General features: G+C 46.3%; 1 protein-coding gene across 1 annotated transcript in view; it reads left to right on the forward strand.

Annotated features, from left to right (window-relative positions):
- Positions 1 to 3,090: 3,090 nt before the first annotated feature.
- LOC137900357 (organic cation/carnitine transporter 2-like) overlaps positions 3,091 to 22,696 on the forward strand; it is a 31,341-nt gene continuing 11,735 nt past the window's right edge. Inside the window, exons 1-6 of the mRNA XM_068744425.1 lie at positions 3,091 to 3,294; positions 7,071 to 7,253; positions 9,640 to 9,743; positions 18,145 to 18,299; positions 20,795 to 20,966; positions 21,162 to 21,294. Of these exons, the coding sequence (XP_068600526.1) occupies positions 3,091 to 3,294; positions 7,071 to 7,253; positions 9,640 to 9,743; positions 18,145 to 18,299; positions 20,795 to 20,966; positions 21,162 to 21,294 (951 nt within the window). The remainder of the gene's footprint in view (positions 3,295 to 7,070; positions 7,254 to 9,639; positions 9,744 to 18,144; positions 18,300 to 20,794; positions 20,967 to 21,161; positions 21,295 to 22,696) is intronic.

Raw genomic sequence — 22,696 nt, forward strand, 5'->3', positions numbered from 1 at the left:
GTGATGCCGGATTTGAGATAAAAATGCTGTACAATACTGCACGATGCAGGACAACTGGTCACCCTTCATCAGAGTCTTCCTCACCAAGGCTCTGAATCAAGGCAAAAGCCTCCATAACTTTCGTTTTATTTCTACTTGTCATTTTCATCTCTTTTGGGTTCAGAGTGAAGTTTTAGCTTCACAGAGCCTAAATTACAAACAGACAATAGAGCAGGAGAAAGAGCAGGACAATGTAGCACAGAGTGACGTTTGGCATGTCCCGTAAAAGCATGCAGTCAATTTGACTGCTATGGTCATTTGAGGTAGTAATAAAACAATGTTATAATAATATATACACACATTTAGAAAAAGTCAGGATCCCATTGATACATAGTTGTTTTTTTTAAACCAAGTTATAACATTGCAAATTTTGAAAGCAGTCAAAATGGCTGCCTTGGTAGTTCTAGTGTGAAAGAATCGCGTCTCCTTTCCACTCTGGCGTGCCGAGATGACGTCACCGCCCGTTCGCCTCGTCATTATTATTAAGCGTCTTCCCTCCACATCGGCCACGCCGCTTTGTTCGCTCAAACACCTCTGTGGCGGCGGACGTCGATTAACTGCGTAAAAACGCACGTGACTCTCATCAGTGACGTGCGGCGAGGTTCGTGTCTGGTGAGGCACAGTCAGATTTACTAATAAATGAACCTACAGCTTGTTCATCATTTGATTGGCAACATTTAACGTGTTTTGTTTAAAAATTCGTACCAGAATTTTTTACATATTGTCACAAACCTGGCTCATCAGTTTATGACAAAAAGGGGAGACCACACATAATCTGCGTATTTACAAGAGATTTAATCAAATTATTCAACTCTGCGCATCAGTGTGCGTGCAGCGTTGGGTGTGTGTGGATGCGTGTGTTGATCAGTTAAAGTTTAACTGATGTTTATGTGAGGGTCATGTTGCTGCACTCGTTAATGTTATTTCGCACACCTGTTTCTGCCTCTCGCTCCTGGACCTGCGGCGTGCGGATTGGCTGCGGTCACCCCGGGCGCACCTGAGGCAGATTGAGCCAAATCGCCACCAGCCCTCATAAGCCCTGCTCCGCCCGCTGTTCCCCGTCGGACCACTCTTCGGTTCTCGTCTCTACGTGCAGCACGTCTTTCTGTCGGTCCCGGTCCCCGTCCCCGTCCCGGTCCCGGTCCCCGCTCCCCGTCCCCGCTCCCCGTCCCCGGGTCTCGCCTCGTCCTTGCCGACCGCAGCTGATCCGTGCGCCCGGGTCCTGCGTAGCGTTTTCTTTTTTTTGTGACCGGTTTTTATTAGAGCTGGCTTTTTGGTTTTTCTTACTCGGCTGTGTTTTTTGTTATATAGATATTTTCATATGGCTCCAGCCGCCCCGCAATCCTGTGTGCGGCTCCAGGATATTGTGCTTCCTGATGGACATATCAGTAAAATTTAAAGTCCACGATCGCGACATCTCCGTCCTCTGTTCCCTGGGGTCCCCTCGCACCCGTCCACAACAGTATAACTGTTAAACATATGTTCTGACTCTGAGACGTGTGTGTGTGTCCAGCTGGAATGTGCGCGCCGCGGTCGTTGCTCGTGTTTGGAGGCTTCTCGGTAAATTCTTCATGTCGCAATATCCCATCCGAGTCCAGACATCGTCAGAAGTTGAGAAAAGAAGGCAGGAAAAGCAGAATACACGGGTTCTTGCTTGACGTCCAGACATCCAGACAGCCAGCGCTTCCGCGTTTACAAGCCCGTCTCGAACGAGCGGATCAGCTGATGAGTGCGCTGAGTCACTCACGGGTCTCCTATCGGCGAGAGGCGGTATTACACTAGCCTCATTCTGCAGTATTTTAATGCCGCTGAGCACAAGAATACGTGACGCATTAATTGTATTATTAAAAATGAAAAAATCATAAAATATATAATATAATATCACTGATGTTATATTATATCTTATATAATTTTTATATTATTTTTAATAATACAAATACATGATTTTTATATGGTTTTGTATGATGACAGGTGAGGCTGTGCCTCACCTGCCTCCGCTGACTGCACGTCACTGACTCTCATCGTTAGCTGCAGCAGCCGGTCACCGGTCACTCACTGGCTCACATTGAAAAGTAGCACAGGATGATTTTTTAAGTGTTTCTTTTATTTTCAATTCAGCTTGGATTTTGTTTTTGTGCGCAGCGGAGATTTTCGCTGCTCAGAGAACGCATCAGCAGTGCGAGCAGCTTAGAGGGAACGTTGTTGATAACATATATTATAAAAATCAATGTGCGTCGCTAGAATACGGTCCAGCCCAAACTCAGCCGACATCAGCTATGAAAAGGGCCGCTACAAACAACATACCTGGTTGATAACATATAATATAAAAATGTGGAGCCTCACGGTACATTGCTCATCCTTTTACACTGGCTTTCCATCCATCCATCCATTTTGTTGTCGATGAAATGACCTCAATCTTCTCGTTTACTGCCACTTTTTCAGCCTTGCGGGTCATGGGTGTTGCTGGAGTCTATCCCAGCTGACTACAGGTGAGAGGCGGCGTACACCCTGGACAAGACGCCAGCTCATTGCGGGGCCACACAAAAGACAAACAAACACACACATGATCACACTCACACCTATCATTCCCCTCCTAACTGGATCTACACCGTCCACATGGTGATCTGGATCATCAAAAGGTTCTAAATTGTTCTTGGTATCTCTATACACCAACCATGAAAACTAAGTGAATCGGAGTTGATGTGTATTTTTAACTGATTTTTGAGTCCGTAAATGGAGTTTAAAGTGTTAAGATTTTAGATTTGAAAAAGCCTCCAATATAAGTAACAATAACAGATAAACAGAAAAACCACCTTGGCACTGATAAAAATGCCCTGCTGCAAGTATGAGAGTGAGCGTTAGAATACAGTATAATTTGTGATTCATAGCAAATAACGATACTCCCAAGTAATATTAACTTGAACTTTGCTTTTGGCCCCATGATTTTCTCGTGGAGGTGTGGCTTGCTGTCAGGTGAGATGGAATCAGTTAAATACATTTGTCCTTTTATTGCAGTTAAGACTCTATGGGCAGAGGTAGGATTTTGAGAAGATGGACTATGAAGAAACCATTGCTTTTTTGGGTCCATGGGGACGTTTCCAGCAGATTGTCGTTTTCCTGCTCTCTGCCAGCTTTATACAAAATGGAATAAACACTTTCTCAATTGTCTTTGTGGGGGATAGTCCTGCTCACCACTGCCTGGTTCCAGAGGTCAACCTCACTGACTACTGGCACAACGCTATCATTCCAATAGAGGTAATAAAAAAAAAGTACAATGTAATAATTTGCCACCTTTTTTCCCCCGTTTGGCTAGGAAACGTTCAGCTTTCCAAGAGCGCCTTGCTGGCAGAAGCAACAGTGTTACTCATTCCTGTAATTGATACATGTTTATACTATGAATATGACACTGCTAAAATTGCATTTCATACTTCTTGTAGCAGCTAACATGACTACTATTGTACTTTCAGCTTGTCCCATCAGAATCAGAATCAGTTGATTGCCATTGTCAATGAGGGTACACAGACTAGGACTTTTTTTCGGTGCAATCGTTCAACATGTAACAGTAATGCCAATAATAAAATGCAAACTACAGCATCTGCTACACTGTAGGGCATGCCGTAATAGACTAAGGTTGTTTTCACAACTGCAAGCTGAAAGTCCCAACATTGTTGCATTTACAATTTGTTGAAAGGTCTGGATTATAAAACGAATCAAGTTTACTGACGGTTTTCAGTAATTACAAAGCTGGTAAGGAAATACAGCGCTGGACTCTCCGACAGACAGAAGCGGGACTCTGTAGAAGAGTCTTACGGCAGTTATCTTTATAGTGGGCGTCAAAACACCCTCCTCCTGGGATGGGCCGTTAGGGCCCTAACTTATTCCCACCATTTATCAGTTAACCCTATGTGATGCTTTATATGTGATTAATCTATGTGTGTGATTATTATCATAAAGTATGTAGAGATAAAGAAACTAAGAGTGTTTGTGCAACCTGTGTATTGTGAGCATGCATGCATAACTCAAATATCTAACCTCTTCTGAGCCTTCTTGATGAGGGAGCTGTTGGTCGGCTCCCACTTGAGGTCCTGGGTGATGGTGGTACCCAGGAAGTGGAAAAAGTCCACGATGGAGACGGGGGTAGGGGAGACTGTGAGGGTGAGGGGGGACGGTGGGGCTGTGACTTTCCTGAAGTCCACGATCATCTCCACTGTTTTCTGGCTGTTCAGCTCCAGGTTGTTGCTGCTACACCAGGACACCAGCCGGTCCACCTCCCTCCTGTAGGCCGACTCATCACCGTCCGAGATGAGCCCGATGAGGGTGGTGTCGTCCGCAAGCTTAATCAGTTTGACGGACTGATGGCTGGAGGTGCAGCAGTTGGTGTACAGGGAGAAGAGCCAGGGTGAAAGTACACAGCCCTGGGTTTATCCTATGCTGATTGTCCGAGTATCCGAGACTATAATCCCCAGCCGCACATGCTGCCTCCGGTCCATCAGGAAGTCAGTGATCCACCTGCAGAGGGGGTTGGGCAAGTCGAGCTGGATCAGCTTGTCCTGGAGCAGTCCCGGGAGCATGGTGTTGAAAGCAGAGCTGAAGTCCACAAACAGAATCCTGGTGTAGGTTCCTGGGGAGTCCAGATGCTCCGGATGAAGTGGAGGGCCAGAATGACTGTGTCATCTACGGTTGGCTTGGTACACGGACTACAGCGGGTCCACAAGGGGGGGGCGATGATGGTCTTGAGGTGGTGGAGGACCAGGCACTCAAATTGCTTCATGACTACAGATGTCAGCGCCACTGGTCTGCAGTCATTGTCCTGTGATCCTTGGCTTCTTGGGGAACAATGCTGGATGATTTGAAGCAGGCTGGCACATGACAGGACTCCAGGAAGGTGTTAAAAATGTCGGTGAAGACAGGAGTCAGCTCACTGGCACAGTATTTCAGGGTGGAGGGGGAAACATTGTCCGGCGCCACAAATCTGTGGGGGTTCAGCTTCATGAACTGTCTGTGCACATCTCGCTCCCGGATGCAGAGGGTAGGTGAGGTGGGAGGAGTGTGTGTGGAGGCCTTTGATGAAGTGCCCTCCATGTTGTAGAGTCTGGGAGTGTGTCGAGGGCTGGGCGATCAAAGAGGCCGTCGTGCATATTTAAATGCTGATCAAGCGGCAGGTCATTGAGAGCTCGGGGGGCTTTGGGCTTGTCGTTGGTAATGGCCCTAAGGCCCCACCATACTACTGTAGGGTCGTTAGCAGAGAACTGCTGCTGGAGTCTTTGTGAATATGCTGATTCAGTATTCTTCAGCTCCCTGCTAAACCTGTACTTCACTTTCTTATAGCTGTCCCTGTCTGCACTCCTGCGTGCTGTCTCTTTCTTTAAAACATACTTGAATTTTATGTCACATCTACCTGCATTTTCTTATATTATTATGTTGTACTACGCACCGGGCGGAGCAGTGCTCCTAATCTCTTTGTATATCCACTATGCAAAGACAATAAAGGCTTTCTATTCTATTCTCATGTCTAATCTGGCTGAGCTTCGAGGTGAACCAGGGCTTTTCATTTGCATAACTCACCCTGGTGCGTGTTGGTACAACGCGCTCCTCATTGTAGCTGATCCATGAGGTCACCGTGTCCGTGTACTCGTCCAGATTGTCTGTAGCAGCCCTGAATATGTGTCTGTCGTCTCCAAACACGAGCAAAGCTCAACAGCCTAACTAGTCCTCTCTAGCACAACAACACCAGGGCGACCATCCGGAAGGAAAATACCACACTGAGTTGTGGAAACTATAGGGGGATAAAGCGAATGGGTCATACGATGAAGTTATGGGAAAAGGTGGTTGAGGCTAGACTATGGCTCTGTGGCTTTATGCCGAGGAAGAGTACCACATATGCAATGTTTGTGTTGAGACTAGGAATGGCGACGTACAGGGATGAGCAAAAAAGAAGGGTCAACTGGACTTGTTCAAGTTCGATCGAAGATGATTCACTTCTAATCCAAGAGGTTTCTTCAGTTCTGAGAGACTGGCAGCAATTTTAGATACTTATACTCTTGTTGGAGCAGAAACCTTTTTGCTAATCGTGATTTATAATTATCTGGACGACTGAGAACCTACACAGCCATTGCAGAGTGATGGACAATGTGGAAAGAAAGTGAAGAATCGTGTGCAGGCAGGCTGGAACAGGTGGAGGAAAGTATCTGGTGTGCTCTGATAGGAGAGTGTCAGCGAGGATGAAGGGAAAGGTCTACAAGACAGTGATGCCATGATGGACGGCTTAGAGACAGTGGTGAGGACAGCCATGGTTTTATTTTTATTTGTATTGTTAATTGCGGATGATTTATGTACGAAGGACTTTCAACGGAAACAAGCCCGCAAGGGCTTTTTTGAAATGCTCCTCTTAGACCGGATGTTTGACGTTATTTGTACTGTAATACATGCTACTGTGTGACTGTACTTGTACTCTAACATTCTATCTAATAAATATATTCATTCATCATGATGGACAGCTTAGAGACAGTGGTGAGGACAGCCATGATGGATGGCTGAGAGACAGTGGCTCTGAGGAAAAGACAGGAGGTGGAGCTAGAAGTGGAGGAGATAAAGATGCTGAGGTTCTCCTTGGGATTATCCAGGTTGGACAGGATTAGAAATGAGACAATAAGAGGGACAGTGAAGGTTAAACGTTCTGGAGACAAGGTCAGACCAGACTTTGATGGTTTGGACATGTCCAGAGGACATGGACGTAGTGAGAGGGGACATGAGAGTGGCTGATGTTGGGGAGGACAATGCAAAGGACAGGGTGAAGTGGATAAATTAATCTGCTGTGGCGACCCCTAGCGGGGCAAGAAGAAAGTACAGTAGTAGTCACAGACAGTGCTAGAAAATGTTGTCAATGTGTTTTGTTGAATTTCAAACAACACAGCACCTTTTCTTGTATGGTATAGCAACATGACTTAATTCATCTTCTACCACGTTTTCGCTTTGCGGGTCACGGGAGTTATACAAAGATTTTTTTTCCATTTTTTTTTTGTGACTTTCAGGTTGTGGATGGGGAACAGCAGCTGAGCAGTTGCAGCAGGTACAGGCTGGATGTGGTCAGAAATCTCTCAGCTCAGGGACTCATTCCTGGCAGAGACATCAACCTCACAGATGTGGCGCAGGAGGGCTGTGTGGATGGATGGAGCTACAGCAGAGACACCTACAAATCCACCATTGTAACTGAGGTGGGAGTTTACTTTGAACTGATTGCAGTTGTTGCAATAACAGTTTTTTACCCCCCTGGTAAGAAAAGATTTTTTTGCGACCCCCCCCCCCCCCCCCCCAAAAAAAACCAAAAAAACATTCTTGTAATTAACACAAAAGGAAATGTGAAAAAGAAAGAAATATAGATCAACTTACAACAAAGAATAACTTTGTTACCATTTTTAGTCTGCAACAGAAAATATTTGAAGTGCATCAATTTGCCTGAATTTTTTTAATCCTTAAACTATGCTGCGCTCGTTAACTATCGACATTCACCTTCACAATGCCGTTGACGACGACTAACACACTCACGCCCACACACACCGACACTCAACAGCACACACACACACACCCTCTCAACAGCACACATACACACACAAACACTAGTTGACGAGCGCAGCGAGTCAACCAACGGCATTCAACCTCCGCCATGGGTAGTACTCATCGAGACTTGTCCAAAAATATATAATATGTCTTAGGCGTGGTGAAGTCCATATTGTTATTGCATGAAAACGCATGGGGGCCTATAGGCCAACTGCCATGTGGGGGTCGATGACGAGCAAAAAGTTCTCCTCAGCCACATCCACCACAGACGCGTAGCCCTCATCGAGACCATTCCGAAAATATATTTTATGCAGTAATCACGAAAAAAAGCCATATTGTTTTTGAGTAAAAAAAACAAACTTTACTCTTTCTTCTGCTGTTTAAAAGCAATTTGACCCCTTTAACATACTCGAAAACTCACCGAATTTTGAACCAAATTTAGGTCCGGTGAAAAATGTATTTTTACCCTCGCCGAAGAGGAGGCGAGGGTATTGCAATTGGGTGCGTTTGTCTGTTTGTTTGTCTGTCTGTCTGTTTGTTTGCTTGTTTGTCTGTCCGAGCACATAACTCAAAAACTAGTAACCCAATCGACTTGAAAATTTTACACAAGCAAGGTTCTGTCCGTGGCTCGGTCCTCCCCGAGAATGGCGTTGATCCGGATCTGAATCCAGATTCTAGAATTATTTTTACATCTGGAATGGTAAAACCCTACAACTGCCACTTTAAGAGGGAGGGACACGAATGGCATGATGGGAAAAAGAGTCCAGAAGGAGTCTTGTAGTACGTTCCGGAGCAGCAAGCTAGAGCAGGTTTGGCCCCTCTGATCCGGAAGCCCTGTTTACTGTCTCACAAGATCAAATAGTCTTTTGGAGGCGAGGGTCTGCAATCTCTGATTGTCTTTCTAGTTTTACATGTTTCACAATTGGGCATGAAAAAGTGGCGTGATAGCGCCACCTATAAAAATCTAAATGTATTGCGCTTATGGGGAGGGGTCTGGTGCCAACTTTGTCGGACAGCCACCTAATTCGGTACAGACATGCATCATGTCAGGGCAAAAAAAACTATTATCATAGCCACGCCCCCAGACAAACAGGAAGGCGGCCTGGATTAAAACGTATAAACTGCTGAGTGAGCATTAACACTGACGTTGCATTTGAACGTTGCATCTCCTCCTAGGGCGTTTCACCAAATGAGCTGAAATTGTACACCATCTAGAGAGGTGGGGCATCAAAAGGTATCCAAATTGTTTTTATACATTTTACGGTTTCCATGCGGCGAAGCTCCAAACTTGAAATAGAATTTTGAGATTTTTTGTACACCAAAAATTGCTCCCGTTTGCCCATACACACTCCAATCCAAACCAAATTTTAAAAACTTATTGACCCTTCTTACCTGGACACTTTAAAAGTGAAACTTTGACAATCGGCCTCACAGTGCCCCCTACAGAACGAGAACAAAAATTGAATGAGAATTTAAAAAATAGTTTGCCCGAAATTATTAAAATTTGCTAGAAAATTCCCTCATGTGGTCCCGATCAAAAAACCCAATCGTAACCATGTCGTTGTTTTTACAGTGTTGCTGTGGCAATGGCGAAAGTTCCCCATGTTATTCTAATGCAAACAACGAGAAATGATCATAGACATATTACCATGAAAACGTCTCAAATTTGCGACATACATTCTCACACACATGCCAGTCAAAAAAGTCAATAACACCCATGCTGTATTTTGTACGCTGTTGCCATGGCAATGGCCAACATGTCCCATATTATCCCAATATAGATTTGACTAAACTGTGAGAAACGAATGCAGCTCAAATATAAACACTTATGAAGCACCCAGGACAAAAGCGGCGTGCGTCGGCAGGACAGCTCAACGACCCGCTGGCCCGTGAGGGCCTTTGACGCCGCTTGCGGCTTTAATTTACAGTTGTTTCCGCCAGAACAATAAAAGATTGTTCAACACGAACTTCTGAATTAGCGAGACCTGTTGAGTGAACAGTAAACTGAGTATTACCTGATTCTTTCATTCGTGAATCCTTCAGTTTGACCTGGTATGCAGCGAAGGGTGGAAACAACCATTCACCTCCACAGTTTTGTTTCTGGGAATTCTCTTTGGATCTTTCTTCGTAGGGCAGATCTCAGACAGGTAATGAAAACATTACATTAGTAGAGCAGTAGTTTATTAACAGAGACACAGAGTTTGAAACATTTTTTTTGACTATTCAGGACATCCGTTAAAGCGAACCCTGACTGTTTTGACAAATCGGTCTAAAAATACAAGAATGTACCTCTACTATGTAAATACGTCATAGACAAAAATATAAAAGTATTTTTGTTTGGGGGTTGTCAATGTTGTTGACGTCGCAAGGCATTCTGGATGATGATGATGATGAATATATTTATTAGATAGAATGTTAGCGTACAAGTACAGTCACACAGTAGCATGTATTACAGTACAAGTACAGTCAAACATCCTGTCTAAGAGGAGCATTTCAAAAAAAGCCCTTGCGGTCTTGTTTCCGTTGAAAGTCCTTAGTACATAAATCATCGACATTTAACAGTACAATTTTTGCAATACAAATAAAAATAAAACCAATATTAAATTACTCAAATACATTCTATCTAATAAGTACATTCATCATCACCACGGCACAGCTGCGATCTTGAGTCATCACGACCGGGAACCGAACAGGGGCCAACAGGGGCGTGAGTGCAGAACCCTAACCACTACACCGCAGCTTTCATACATGTATTCCCATGCACCGAAATGTCTGAATATATATATTGAAATTTCTGAATATATATATGAAAATTTATGAATATATATATGAAAATTTCTGAATATATATATGAAAATGTCTGAATATATATATTGAAATTTCTGAATATATATATGAAAATGTCTGAATATATATTTGAAAATATCCAAATATATATATATATCAAAATATATATTCCAGAGTTCGGTCCATATTCTCAAAGTTTTCATATATATATTCCAGAGTTCGGTCCATATTCTCAGATTTTTCAAATATATATTCCAGAGTTCGGTCCATATTCTCAGATTTTTCAAATATATATTCCAGAGTTTGGTCCATATTCTCAGATTTTTCAAATATATATTCCAGAGTTCGGTCCATATTCTCAGACCTCACTTTTGATATATATATATAATAAGTTCCTGAACGGCATGCCATAGCAATGTAACAAAAATATAAATATAACAATGTCAACATAACAACCATAAATACCTTCCATTTCACGATATTGTGAAAAATAAAGTCAGTAGTGCAAATAAAGTGTAAATTACAAGTGGCTCTCATTCTTGGCCTCTGGCTCTGCTCACAAAGCCCCCCCCCCCCCCAAGGAAGAATCCCCTGAGGTGCCCTTTTGGCTCTGTTCACATATTGACAGCAGAGTTTCTGTTCAGGAACAATAACGTGTTTACATCCTTCCCTTTTAATGCACTTCTTCTCTGAGTTAAGTACTGTCCTGCCTTACAGAAAATCCTTTCTGCAGGTCCAGATGTTGCCATTATTCCCAGCTGTTTCTTTGCATTCTTGCTCAGACAGGGAAATCTTGGCAGCTAGCTTGCTGCCTTGGGCCTCATGAGATGCAGTTCAATTCAGTTTTATTTCTATAGCGCCAGATCATAACAGAAAGTCATCTCAAAGCACTTTATAGGATTAGCAGGGAACCTGTAGGGAAAAACAGAACCCAAATTGACCCACAAGAGCAAGAACCTTGGCAACGGAGGCAAGGAAAACCTCCCTTTAACAGGCAGAAACCTTGGACAGAACCTAGGCTCATGGTGGACAGCCATCTGTCTGGCCGGCTGGGTTGATATATAGAGAGAGTGGCAGGTCGGAGGATAGTCAAATACAAGGAGATGGATAGGGAAGCAATATAGAGACAGAGCAGGAACAGTCAAAAACAATATGAATAAAACTATAAATGCTAATGCTAGCGATGTGGACATCAGTGTTGAGGGACACAGGTCCAGGTTCTGCAGCACCACGGACAGAAGGACCTGCAGACAGAGACAGAAAGAAGGACAAACATAGGGGGAGAGAGCACAAGACTACGGGGAAGAGAGAGAGAGATTATTCACATATATTTATAACCCGTCCCTGAGCTGCCACCTTATCGTGGTGGAGGGGTCCCAATGATCCTAGGAGGTCAGTTGTCAGGGGCTTTATGCCCCTGGTAGGGTCACCCATGGCAAACAGGTCCTAGGGGAGGGACCAGACAAAGGGTGGCTCAAAAACCCCTTATGATGAGCACAATAAATGGTCCTGGACTTCCCTCGCCCGGACCCGGGCCCCGCCCATAGGAGGGACCAAAGGGGTCGGGTGCAGTGTGAGCTGGGTGGCAGCCGAAGGCGGGGACCTTGGCGGTTTGATCCTCGGCTCCAGAAACTAGCTCTAGGGATGTGGAACGTCACCTCTCTGGCGGGGAAGGAGCCTGAGCTGGTGTGCGAGGTTGAGAAGTTCCAACTGGATGTAGTTGGCCTCACGTCGACACACAGCAAGGACTCCGGAACCATTCTTCTTGAGAGGGGTTGGACTCTCTTCCACTCTGGAATTGCCACTGGTGAGAGGCGCCGGGCAGGTGTGGCAATACTTATTGCCCCCCGGCTCAGTGCCTGTATGTTGGAGTTTACTCCAATAAACGAGAGGGTAGCCTCCCTCTGTCTTTGGGTGGGGGGACGGATCCTGACTGTTGTTTGTGCCTATGGTCCAAACAGCAGTTCAGAGTATCCACCCTTTTAGGAGTCCTTAGAGGGGGTACTGGAGAGTGCTCCTTCTGGGAATTCCCTCGTTATGTTGGGGGACTTCAACGCCCATGTTGGCAATGACAGTGAGACCTGGAGGGGTGTGATTGGGAGGAATGGCCCCCCTGCTCGGAACCCGAGTGGTGTTTTGTTATTGGACTTCTGTGCTCGTCACAGATTGTCCATAATGAACACCATGTTCAAGCATAAGGGTGTCCATATGTGCACTTGGCACGAGGACACCCTAGGCCACAATTCGATGGTTGACATTGTAGTCGTCATACCGGACCTGCGGCTGCATGTCTTGGACACTCGGGTGAAGAGAGGGGCGGAGCTGTCAACCGATCATCACCTGGTGGTGAGTCAAATCTGATGGTGGGGGAGGATGCCGGACAGACCTGGCAAATTTTCTCCCTAGAACAACGGACCCCTTGAAACAACCACAATGGACTATGTGGACACAGTGGACTATGTTTCGTGCCTTCATTGTTGAAACGGCCGATCGGTGCTGTGGCCGTAAGGTGGTCGGTGCCTGTCGTGGCGGCAATTCCCGAACCTCTTGGTGGACACCGGTGGTGAGGGATGTCGTCAAGCTGAAGAAGGAGTCCTATCAGGCCTTTTTGGCCTGTGGGACTCCGGAGGCAGCAGACAGGTACCGACAGTCCAAGCGGGGCGCAGCTACCGCGGTTGCTGAGGCAAAAACCCGGGCATGGGAGGAGTTCGGTGAGGCCATGGAAAACGACTTCTGGACGGCTTCGAAGAGGTTCTGGACCACCATCCGGCGTCTCAGGAGGGGGAAGCAGTGCACGGTCAACACTGTGTATGGTGGGGATGGTGCACTGCTGACCTCGACTCGAGACATCGTAGATCGGTGGAGGGACTACTTTGATGACTTCCTCAATCCCACTGACATGCCTTCCAGTGAGGAAGCAGGGCCTGGGGACTCGTGGGTCAGCTCCTCCATCACTGGGACTGAGGTTGCCGAGGTAGTTAAAAAGCTCCTCAGTGGCAAGGCCCCAGGGGTGGATGAGATCTGCCCAGAGTTCCTTAAGGCTCTGGATGTTGTAGGGCTATCATGCTTGACACAACTCTGCAACATCGCATGGACATCGGGGGCAGTGCCTTTGGATTGGCAGACCGGGCTGGTGGTCCCTCTTTATAAGAAGGGGGACCGGAGGGTGTGTTCCAACTACAGAGGGATCACACTCCTCAGCCTCCCCATGAAGGTCTATTCAGGGGTACTGGAGAGGAGGGTCCGCCGGATAGTCGAACCTCAGATTAAGGAGGAGCAATGTGGTTTTCGTCCTGGCCGTGGAACTGTGGACCAGCTCTACACCCTCGGCAGGGTCCTTGAGGGTTCATGGGAGTTTGCCCAACCAGTCCACATCTGTTTTGCGGATTTGGAGAAGGCATTCGACCGTGTCCCTCGGGGAGTCCTGTGGGTGGTGATCCGGGAGTATGGGGTGTCGGACCCCCTGATACGGGGTGTCCGCTCCCTATATGACCGGTGCCAGAGCTTGGTCCGCGTTGCCGGCAATAAGTCGGACCTATTTCCAGTGCGGGTTGGACTCCGCCAGGGCTGCCCTTTGTCACCGTTTCTGTTCATAACTTTTATGGACAGAATTTCTAGGTGCAGCCAGGGCGTTGAGGGGGTTCGGTTTGGTGACCTCAGGATTGGGTCGCTGCTTTTTGCAGACGACGTGATCCTGTTGGATTCTTCAGGCCGTGCCCTCCAGCTCTCACTGGATCGGTTCGCAGCCGCATGTGAAGCGGCCGGGATGAGAATCAGCACCTCTAAATCCGAGGCCATGGTTCTCAGCCGGAAAAGGGTGGAGTGCACCCTCCAGGTCGGGGAGGAGATCCTGCCCCAAGTGGAGGAGTTCAAGTACCTCGGGGTCTTGTTCACGAGTGAGGGAAGGATGGAGCGGGAGATCGACAGACGGATCGGTGCAGTGTCTGCAGTGATGCGGACTCTGCACAGATCGGTCATGGTGAAAAGAGAGCTGAGTCGAAAGGCAAAGCTCTTGATTTACCGGTCGATCTTCGTTCCTACCCTCACCTATGGTCACGAGCTTTGGGTAGTGACCAAAAGAACAAGATCGCGGGTACAAGCGGCTGAAATGAGCTTCCTCCGTAGGGTGGCTGGGCTCTCCCTTAGAGATAGGGTGAGAAGCTCAGTCATCCGGGAGGAGCTCGGAGTAGAGCCGCTGCTCCTCCGCATTGAGAGGAGTCAGATGAGGTGGCTCGGGCATCTATTCAGGATGCCTCCTGGACGCCTCCCTCGTGAGGTGTTCAGGGCACATCCCACCGGGAGGAGACCACGGGGAAGACCCAGGACATGCTGGAGAAGACTATGTCTCTCGGCTGGCCTGGGAACGCCTCGGGATCCCCCCGGAAGAGCTAGAGGAAGTGCCCGGGGCTTCTGGGCTTCCCTGCTTAGGCTGCTGCCCCCACGACACGGCCCCAGATAAGCGGTTGAAGATGGATGGATGGATGGATATTTATAACATGAATAGTTGATCTCAGAAGTAAGGCAACCAGGGTGATCACCTTTGAGACAGACACGTTTCTCAGATAATATTTCCCTTGTTACTTCTTCAAATGGTCTGAAGGCATCATGGGAGAGACAAACCATTGACCAAAGTTCCTCACTCCAGTATGGTGAGCTATTTCCAAGAAGGCAAAGTACAGTGGTAACGGCTTCCGTTTGATCACATCGTCTCTCAAACATGTAGAAGACAGAGTTCCAGCGCGTTTCAACTGATTGGATGAGTTTGTGCTCTGGAATCTTCAGTTTCTTTACTTATTTGAGCTTCTCTGTTGCTTTTGTGCTGTGGTGGAAAAAAGCTACAATAGCACTGCACCTGCTTTGGATGTCAAGAAGCTCAGGGAGGGTCTTAATGGAGTCTTTCACAACCAGATTTATGGTGTGTGCAGAACATGGATAATGTGCCCAACCTGCTTTGCGTACAGAAGCAACCACATTGGCTCCATTATCTGTGACTGCAGCCTGGACTTTGGCAGACAGGCACAAACATCTGCTCCTTAGGGTCACTCACGGGGCGCGCACCAAAGCTGCATTCACACACACACACGCTCACGAGTGACAAGTGTGAACAAGGCGAAAAGACACAAAATGCATTTCTTCTACTTCAACTATGGAAGACACCGGAGTACAAGATTGACAGAATCAGTAGCACGCATTTTTAATAGCTTATATTCAGTTTCTAATGCTTTCTCGGCTTTAGGGGGTCAGGGAAGTTGCCGGAGTCTATCACAGCTTGCTGCGGGCGAAAGGCGTAATTCCTGTCGGCTGCCTCTCCGGCATATCGCGGAGCAACAGAGACAAACAACCGTTCACACACACAAACACACTGTGATCATTAGTTTATAGTAAATACCAGTATATGAAACTAATAATTACCATGCAGGGCGACAGCAATAAAATGGAGCCCTTTACAGCAACGCGCTCACTCTCTCTCTGTCGCCATGGTGACACAGATGCCAGAAAGACACCAACCACAACGACCAAGTCTAGAGTCCTCCCGTCGATTTTCTTCATTTTCATCTCTGGCTTCTTCCTCACTGTCCTCACGTTGTTGCTGACGCTGTCGGCGTCAGAGTAACAGAGGAGCTGAGCGCTGCTAAAAAAATCGCTGCAGTACTAAAGAATAGCAGTGAGCTTGGTGCTGCAGCCGTTTCACGTCACACCCAGAATGCCTTGCGACGTAAACAACATTGGTGACCTCCAAAGAAGAAGAAGAAATAATTACCGTATTTTCCGGATTATAAGTCGCGGTTTTTTTCATAGTTTGGTCGGGGGTGCGACTTATAAATCGGAGCAACTTATATATGCTTTTTTTACAAAATCTGTGAGCGCAGAGACAGTAGCCTACACATTTCTATAACAGGTGTTACAGGAAACTCTGTGACCCGTCAGAATCTGTCGCGGTTTCTGGAGGTTCAGAGTTATCTGTCACACCTGTTATCTAAAAACATAAATTAGAAGGGCTGATTGAAAATGGCGCCGAAAAGAAAGTCATATTCCGCGGCTTACAAGCTTCAGATAGTGAAATATGGAGCCGAAAACGGCAATCGAGCAGCAGAAAGAAAGTTTGGAGTGAGCGAAAAACTTGTAAGGGACTGGCGAAAAGCGGAGGCTACGCTTACTGAAATGAAGAAAACAAAGAAAGCTAATCGCGGGCGACAAGCTAGGTGGCCGCAGTTGGAGGAACGAGTTCACGCATGGGTGCTTGAACAACGTGCTGCTGGGAGAGGTTTGTCAACGGTGCAGTTGCGTCTCCACGCCCAAGTGGTTGCCAGGGAAGTGAATATAAACGGCTTTGCGGGAGGACCTTCTTGGTGTTACCGCTTCATGCAGCGCAAACGCCTCTCTATCAGAGCTAGGACGACACTGTCCCAAAAACTGCCAGCGGACTCCCAAGCCAAGGTTGACAGTTTCCGCGCGTTCATTGAAAAGCATGTAAGTGATCACAACGTGACACCGGATCATATTATTAACATGGACGAGGTCCCCCTCACTTTTGACATCCCCATGGGCCGAAGTGTTGCAGAGAAAGGGCAAAAAAGTGTGAATATTGTTACAACTGGTCATGAGAGATCACACTTCACAGTGGTGCTGGCATGTTGTGGAGACGGATCAAAACTGCCACCAATGGTCATTTTCAAACGAAAAACCATGCCAAAAATCCAATCCTCCTCAGTTGAAATCGCCGTGAATGAGAAAGGGTGGATTGATCAAGAAATGATGAACTTGTGGCTTACAAAGTGCTACAATAAGCGACCGGATGGCTTCTTTAGAGCACGCAAAGCTCTGCTTGTGATGGATAGCATGAGAGCGCACATCACACCACAGTTAAAAAATAAATTAAAAGTTCTCAACTCCATACCTGCCATCATCCCTGGAGGCTTAACCAAAATACTCCAGCCACTTGATATCTCCGTGAATAGGAGCTTTAAGTCAGTTTTGCGTAACCTGTGGGAGCAGTGGATGACGGATGGAGAGCACAGCTTCACGGCAACCGGGAGAATGCGCCATGCAACTTTCCTGGAAGTCATTGAATGGATCGACAAAGCATGGGCTTCAGTGACAACCGCAACCATCCTGTCGGGATTCAGAAAGGCTGGAATAATTGGAACTGCAACTGACGACGAGTCTGATGTAAGCGACGTAGAAGAGGAAGCGGCGTCTTGTCTACCTGCCGAGTTGGGGGAGTTGTTCAAAAGTGACACAGAGGATGAAGATTTCCTTGGATTTCGTGATTCGGAGTAAAACCTGATATTTTGGTAAACGTGTTAGCATGTTCTTTGTGCTATATGTTGTTTGGTGTTGGATTTTATCAAATAAATTTTCCCCAAAAATGCGACTTATCCTCCAGTGCGACCTATATATGGTTTTTTCTTCTTAATTATGCATTTTTTGGCTGGTGCGACCTACAATCCGGAGCGACGTATAATCCAAAAAATACGGTATATATTTTTGTCTATGTATTTACGTAGTAGAGGTATATTCTTGTGTTTTTTGTCAAAACAGGGATTACTTTAAGAGCATTTAACATATTTTCTTCCCTATTCTCCAATTCCTTTTTTTCTACATGTTATTCAGTGTTTTCTAATGTATAGTTCTGCTGTGCAATGCTCCATTATATTGTATTAGCTATGTGTTATAGATGTAATCCATTATGCTAAGTAACCTGAATGTTCTTTGAAGAGCTATATGGTTCTTATTTCATTCTTTTATTTGTCATTCTAGGTTTGGAAGAAAGCCTATTCTCATTGCAACCATGGCGGCTCAGACAGTTTTTAATTTTGTTGAAATCTTTTCACCTACATGGACAGTTTTCTGTATTTTCTATTTCTTGAACGGTTTTTCACATGCCTCCAACTATGTAGCTGGCTTTGTGCTGGGTAAATAAGACCATTTATATTATTAAACATTATGGATTTGTGATTTAATATAATAGACAGACTATATACTTACATACTGAAGAAAAATAGGAAAGCAACACTTCTGTTTTTGCTCCAATCTTTCATGAGTTGAAATCAAAGATCTAAGACTTCTTCTACAAACACAAAATGCCTATTCCTCTCAAATGTGGTTCGCCAACTTGTTTAAGTCTGTGTTAGTGAGCACTTCTCCTTTGCCGTGATGATCCATCTACCTGACAGGTGTGGCATCTCAAGATGCTGACGAAACAGTGTGATTATTGCACAGGTGTGCCTTAGGCTGGCCACACTGCAAGGCCGCTCTGACGTGCAGTTTCATCACACAGCACAAAGTCACCGATGTCGCATGTTTTGAGTAGGAGCGGTTGCCCGTAAATTGTATCTTCATTTCCCTACAATAAGCTGTCTCCAAATTTGTTTCTGAGAATTTGGCAGTACATCCAACCGGCTTCACAACCCCAGACCACGTGTAACCACGCCAGCCCAGGACCTCCACCTCCGGCATCTTCACCTCCAAGATCGTCTGAGACCAGCCACCCGGACAGCTGATGAGAAAATTGATTTGCATAACAAAATAATTTCTCAGGGAAGCTCACCTGCATGCTGGTCGTCCTCACCGGGGCCTTGGCCTGACTGCAGTTTGCAAGGATCTGGACACAATTCCTGAAAGCTGGAAACATCCCAGTTCTTGCATGGCCGGCATACTCCCCGGACATGTCGCCCATTGAGCATGTGTGGGATGCACTGGATCGGCGTATATGACCGCGTGTTCCAGTTCCTGCCAACATCCAGCACTTTGCAGCCATTGAAGAGGAGTGGACCAACATTCCACAGGCCACAATCAACAATTTGATCAACTCCATGCAAAGTAGATGTGTTGCACTGCGTGAGGCAAACGGTGCTCGCACCAGATACGGGCTGCTTTTCTGACCCCCTCATGCATATCTGTGAAATGCAGAGTTCAGCGGCCTTGCAGTGTGGCCAGCCTAAGGCACACCTGTGCAATAATCACACTGTTTCGTCAGCATCTTGTCAGGTGGATGGATCATCTCGGCAAAGGAGAAGTGCTCACTAACACAGACTTAAACAGCTCGGCATTTAACACCATCATCCCGCAGACTCTGGTCAACAAACTGGTGACACTGGGGCTGAACCCATCGATGTGCAACTGGGTTCTGGACTTCCTGACGAACGGGCCGCAGACTGTGAGAATCCGCAACATCTCCTCCGCCCCCATCATCCTCAACACCGGCTCCCCTCAAGGATGCGTTCTGAGCCCTCTGCTGTTCACCCTGCTGACGTATGACTGCAAAGCCAAGTATCCGAGCAGTCATATCGTCAAGTTCGCAGACGACACAGCAGTGGTGGGACGCATCCTCAACAACGACGAGTCGGAGTACATGCAGGAGGTGGAACATCTGGTGCAGTGGTGCAGAGATAATAACCTCTGCATCAATGTGAAGAAAACGAAGGAGATGTTTGTGGATTACAGGAAAGGAGGCTACACCCCCCCTCCCCTCTACATCGGAGGAGCGGCTGTCGAGGTGGTCCAGAGCATCAAATACCTGGGCGTGCACATCGCCAGCGACCTAACATGGAGGACTAACTCAGCCGCCTTAGTAAAGAAGGCCCACCAGCTCCTCTACTTTCTGCGGAGGCTGAGGCGAGCAGGTATGGGCTCCCCTGTCCTGTCGTCCTTCTACAGGTGTGCGGTGGAGAGTGTCCTCTCATCCTGCATCACGGTGTGGTACGGCAGCTGCTCTGCTGCAGACAGGAAGGCCCTGCAGCGGGTGGTTAAATCGGCCCAAAGGACTTCGGAGAGCAGCCTACCCACCGTGAGTGACATTTACAGCAGGAGGTGCAGGAAAAAGGCAACCTGCATCATGAAGGACCCCACCCACCCTGCACACGGACTGTTTTCCCCCCTCCCATCTGGGAGGAGGCTGCGCAGCATCAGGGCCAGAACCACCAGGTTCAAAAACAGTTTCTTCCCTGATGCTGTGAGAGTTGTGAACAGTGGATAACTCGGAGGCCAAATGCACTGCTTCCGTGTTGGACCCTACCGGGGATCGTGCAATCACTTTTGTCACTTTTGTGTATATATTTAGTTTAAGTTGAATGAATGTGTGTTTGTTGTGTGCCTCGAGCTGGGACCTGAGTGCTGTTTTTCGTTCGGGCATGAGAGTGTCTGAATGACAAGAAACATTTCTTGATTCTTGATTCTTGATTCTTGGTGAACCACATTTGAGAGAAATAGACCTTTTGTGTTTATAGAAGAAGTCTTAGATCTTTGATTTCAACTCATGAAAAAGTGCTGCATTTCTATTTTGGTTCAGTGTAGATATACTGGAATATTATCATTATGCGCTGTACATGTCTTATTAATGTACAGCGCAATGTATCTTTTCACTGATATCTAAATTTATCATGTTTTCCTGTTTCTCTTTCTTTTGCAGGCACTGAGCTCTTAACCGGCAATGTCAGGATCATGTTCTCATCTTTGACTTTAAATATTGGATTTTCTGTAGGCTACATGTTGCTGCCTGTCAGTGCCTATCTTTTAAGGGACTGGAAGTATCTGCTGTCTGTTGTCTCTCTTCCTGGCTTCGTCTTCATCCCCATCTGGTGGTAGGTTATTCTCCAAGACATTGTTGTGTTCAGTTTAACCTACCTTGCCGTACAAATACCATGATTCTAACAAAAAATAGCAATTTGATGCTTCAAATAGTGAAGTATTATATAAATTTTCATGCTGTCTCTCGGTTTGATTCTTAAGCCGCTCTGGTCCGATTTGAACTTTTGAGTTTCTCGATGCTGACGCAGGTTAATTCCAGAGTCTCCTCGATGGCTACTTTCAGTCAGAAGAGTGGCTGAGGCAGAGGCCATAGTGAGAAGGATTGCCAGATTCAACCAAGTCGAGGCTCCTCTGGTCATCTTTGAAGATTACAGCACAGATGTAAATTTGCAACAGAAACTCTCAATTCAGTTACATTTTCCATATGTACAAGGGGATTTTTACAAATCTGATAGATTACATGAATAAATCTGTAAAACACAAGAGCCACCCTTGAAAGCACGTAATCTATAGGAGACACTGGTGTGAGTCATCGCTGGGATTGTTTTAGACCTATGCTTTGTTCTCTGTGACCTTGAGATGGACAGTTACCCTCTTTACTCAGTGGTAACCATGGTTACAGCTTAATCAATATTTCTTTATTGATCGAATACTGTCTCTCCAGTTAGGGCTCCATGGAGGGTTTCTGCCAGAAAGCTAGGCGTCAACCACTTTGCTGCTGCACAGATACCAGCCAGACATGTTTCTCTTTACATTGTTACAAGGTTGTTAAATTGTTGTTAAAATGTTTGGCTGAAACAGAGTGTAGAGCGTAATTACAAAGTATTCATTCTGTTTCTTTTACTGCCCGCTCGGACGGTCGCTCGCAGCATGGAGGCAGACATGTTTCTCCCGTTAAAATCAAACTGCGCAAGTGTGTAGATGTGTCGAAGCCCTACAGTTTCTAATATCACCTAATTAACTTTGTCGGGTGTCCGTGCTGTAATAAAGGGTGTGTGCCGCCCGTAGATCGCTCTTCAGACTTTGAAGTGAACGACAGGAGCCGGTTCCCGTCATTGGGAGCTGATTGTGAGCCAAAAGAAATTCTGTTAAAGTCTAACGTGATTGGGCGAGATGCGTGTGGGCGTCTGCGTGTCCAATTCAATTCAATTCAATTCAGTTTTATTTATATAGCGCCAGATCACAACATAAAGTCATCTCAAGGCACTTTACAGGATTAGCAGGGAAAGACCTGCAGGGAAACACAGAACCCAACTTGACCCACAAGAGCAACGGAGGCAAGGAAAAACTTCCCTTTAACGGGCAGAAACCTTGGACAGAACCTAGGCTCATGGTGGACGGCCATCTGTCTGACCGGCTGGGTTGAGAGACAGAGACAGAGAGAGAGAGAGAATGGCAGGTCGGAGACGAGTCAAGGAGATGGATAGGGAAGTGATAGCGAGACAGAGCAGGAGCAGACAAAAACAAAATGCTAATGCTAGCGATATAAAGCTATAAATGCTAATGCTAGCGATGTGGACATCAGCGGTGAGGGACACAGGTCCAGGTTCTGCAGCACCACGGACAGAAGGACCTGAAAGAGAGAGAGGGACAAACAGAGGGAGAGAGAGAACAAGACTACAGGGGAGAGAGAGAGAGATTACTGACATATATTTATAACATGAATAACCAGATAAAGGGGGAGGAGCTCAGTGTGTCATGATGTTAAGCCACCAGTGCTGCCTAATGACAGCATATTGATTATACTGATTACTGCATCGATTTGTTATAAGCTTTGTTAAAA

This window comes from Brachionichthys hirsutus, chromosome 10 (assembly GCF_040956055.1).
Source record: "Brachionichthys hirsutus isolate HB-005 chromosome 10, CSIRO-AGI_Bhir_v1, whole genome shotgun sequence".
Lineage (NCBI taxonomy): Eukaryota > Metazoa > Chordata > Actinopteri > Lophiiformes > Brachionichthyidae > Brachionichthys > Brachionichthys hirsutus.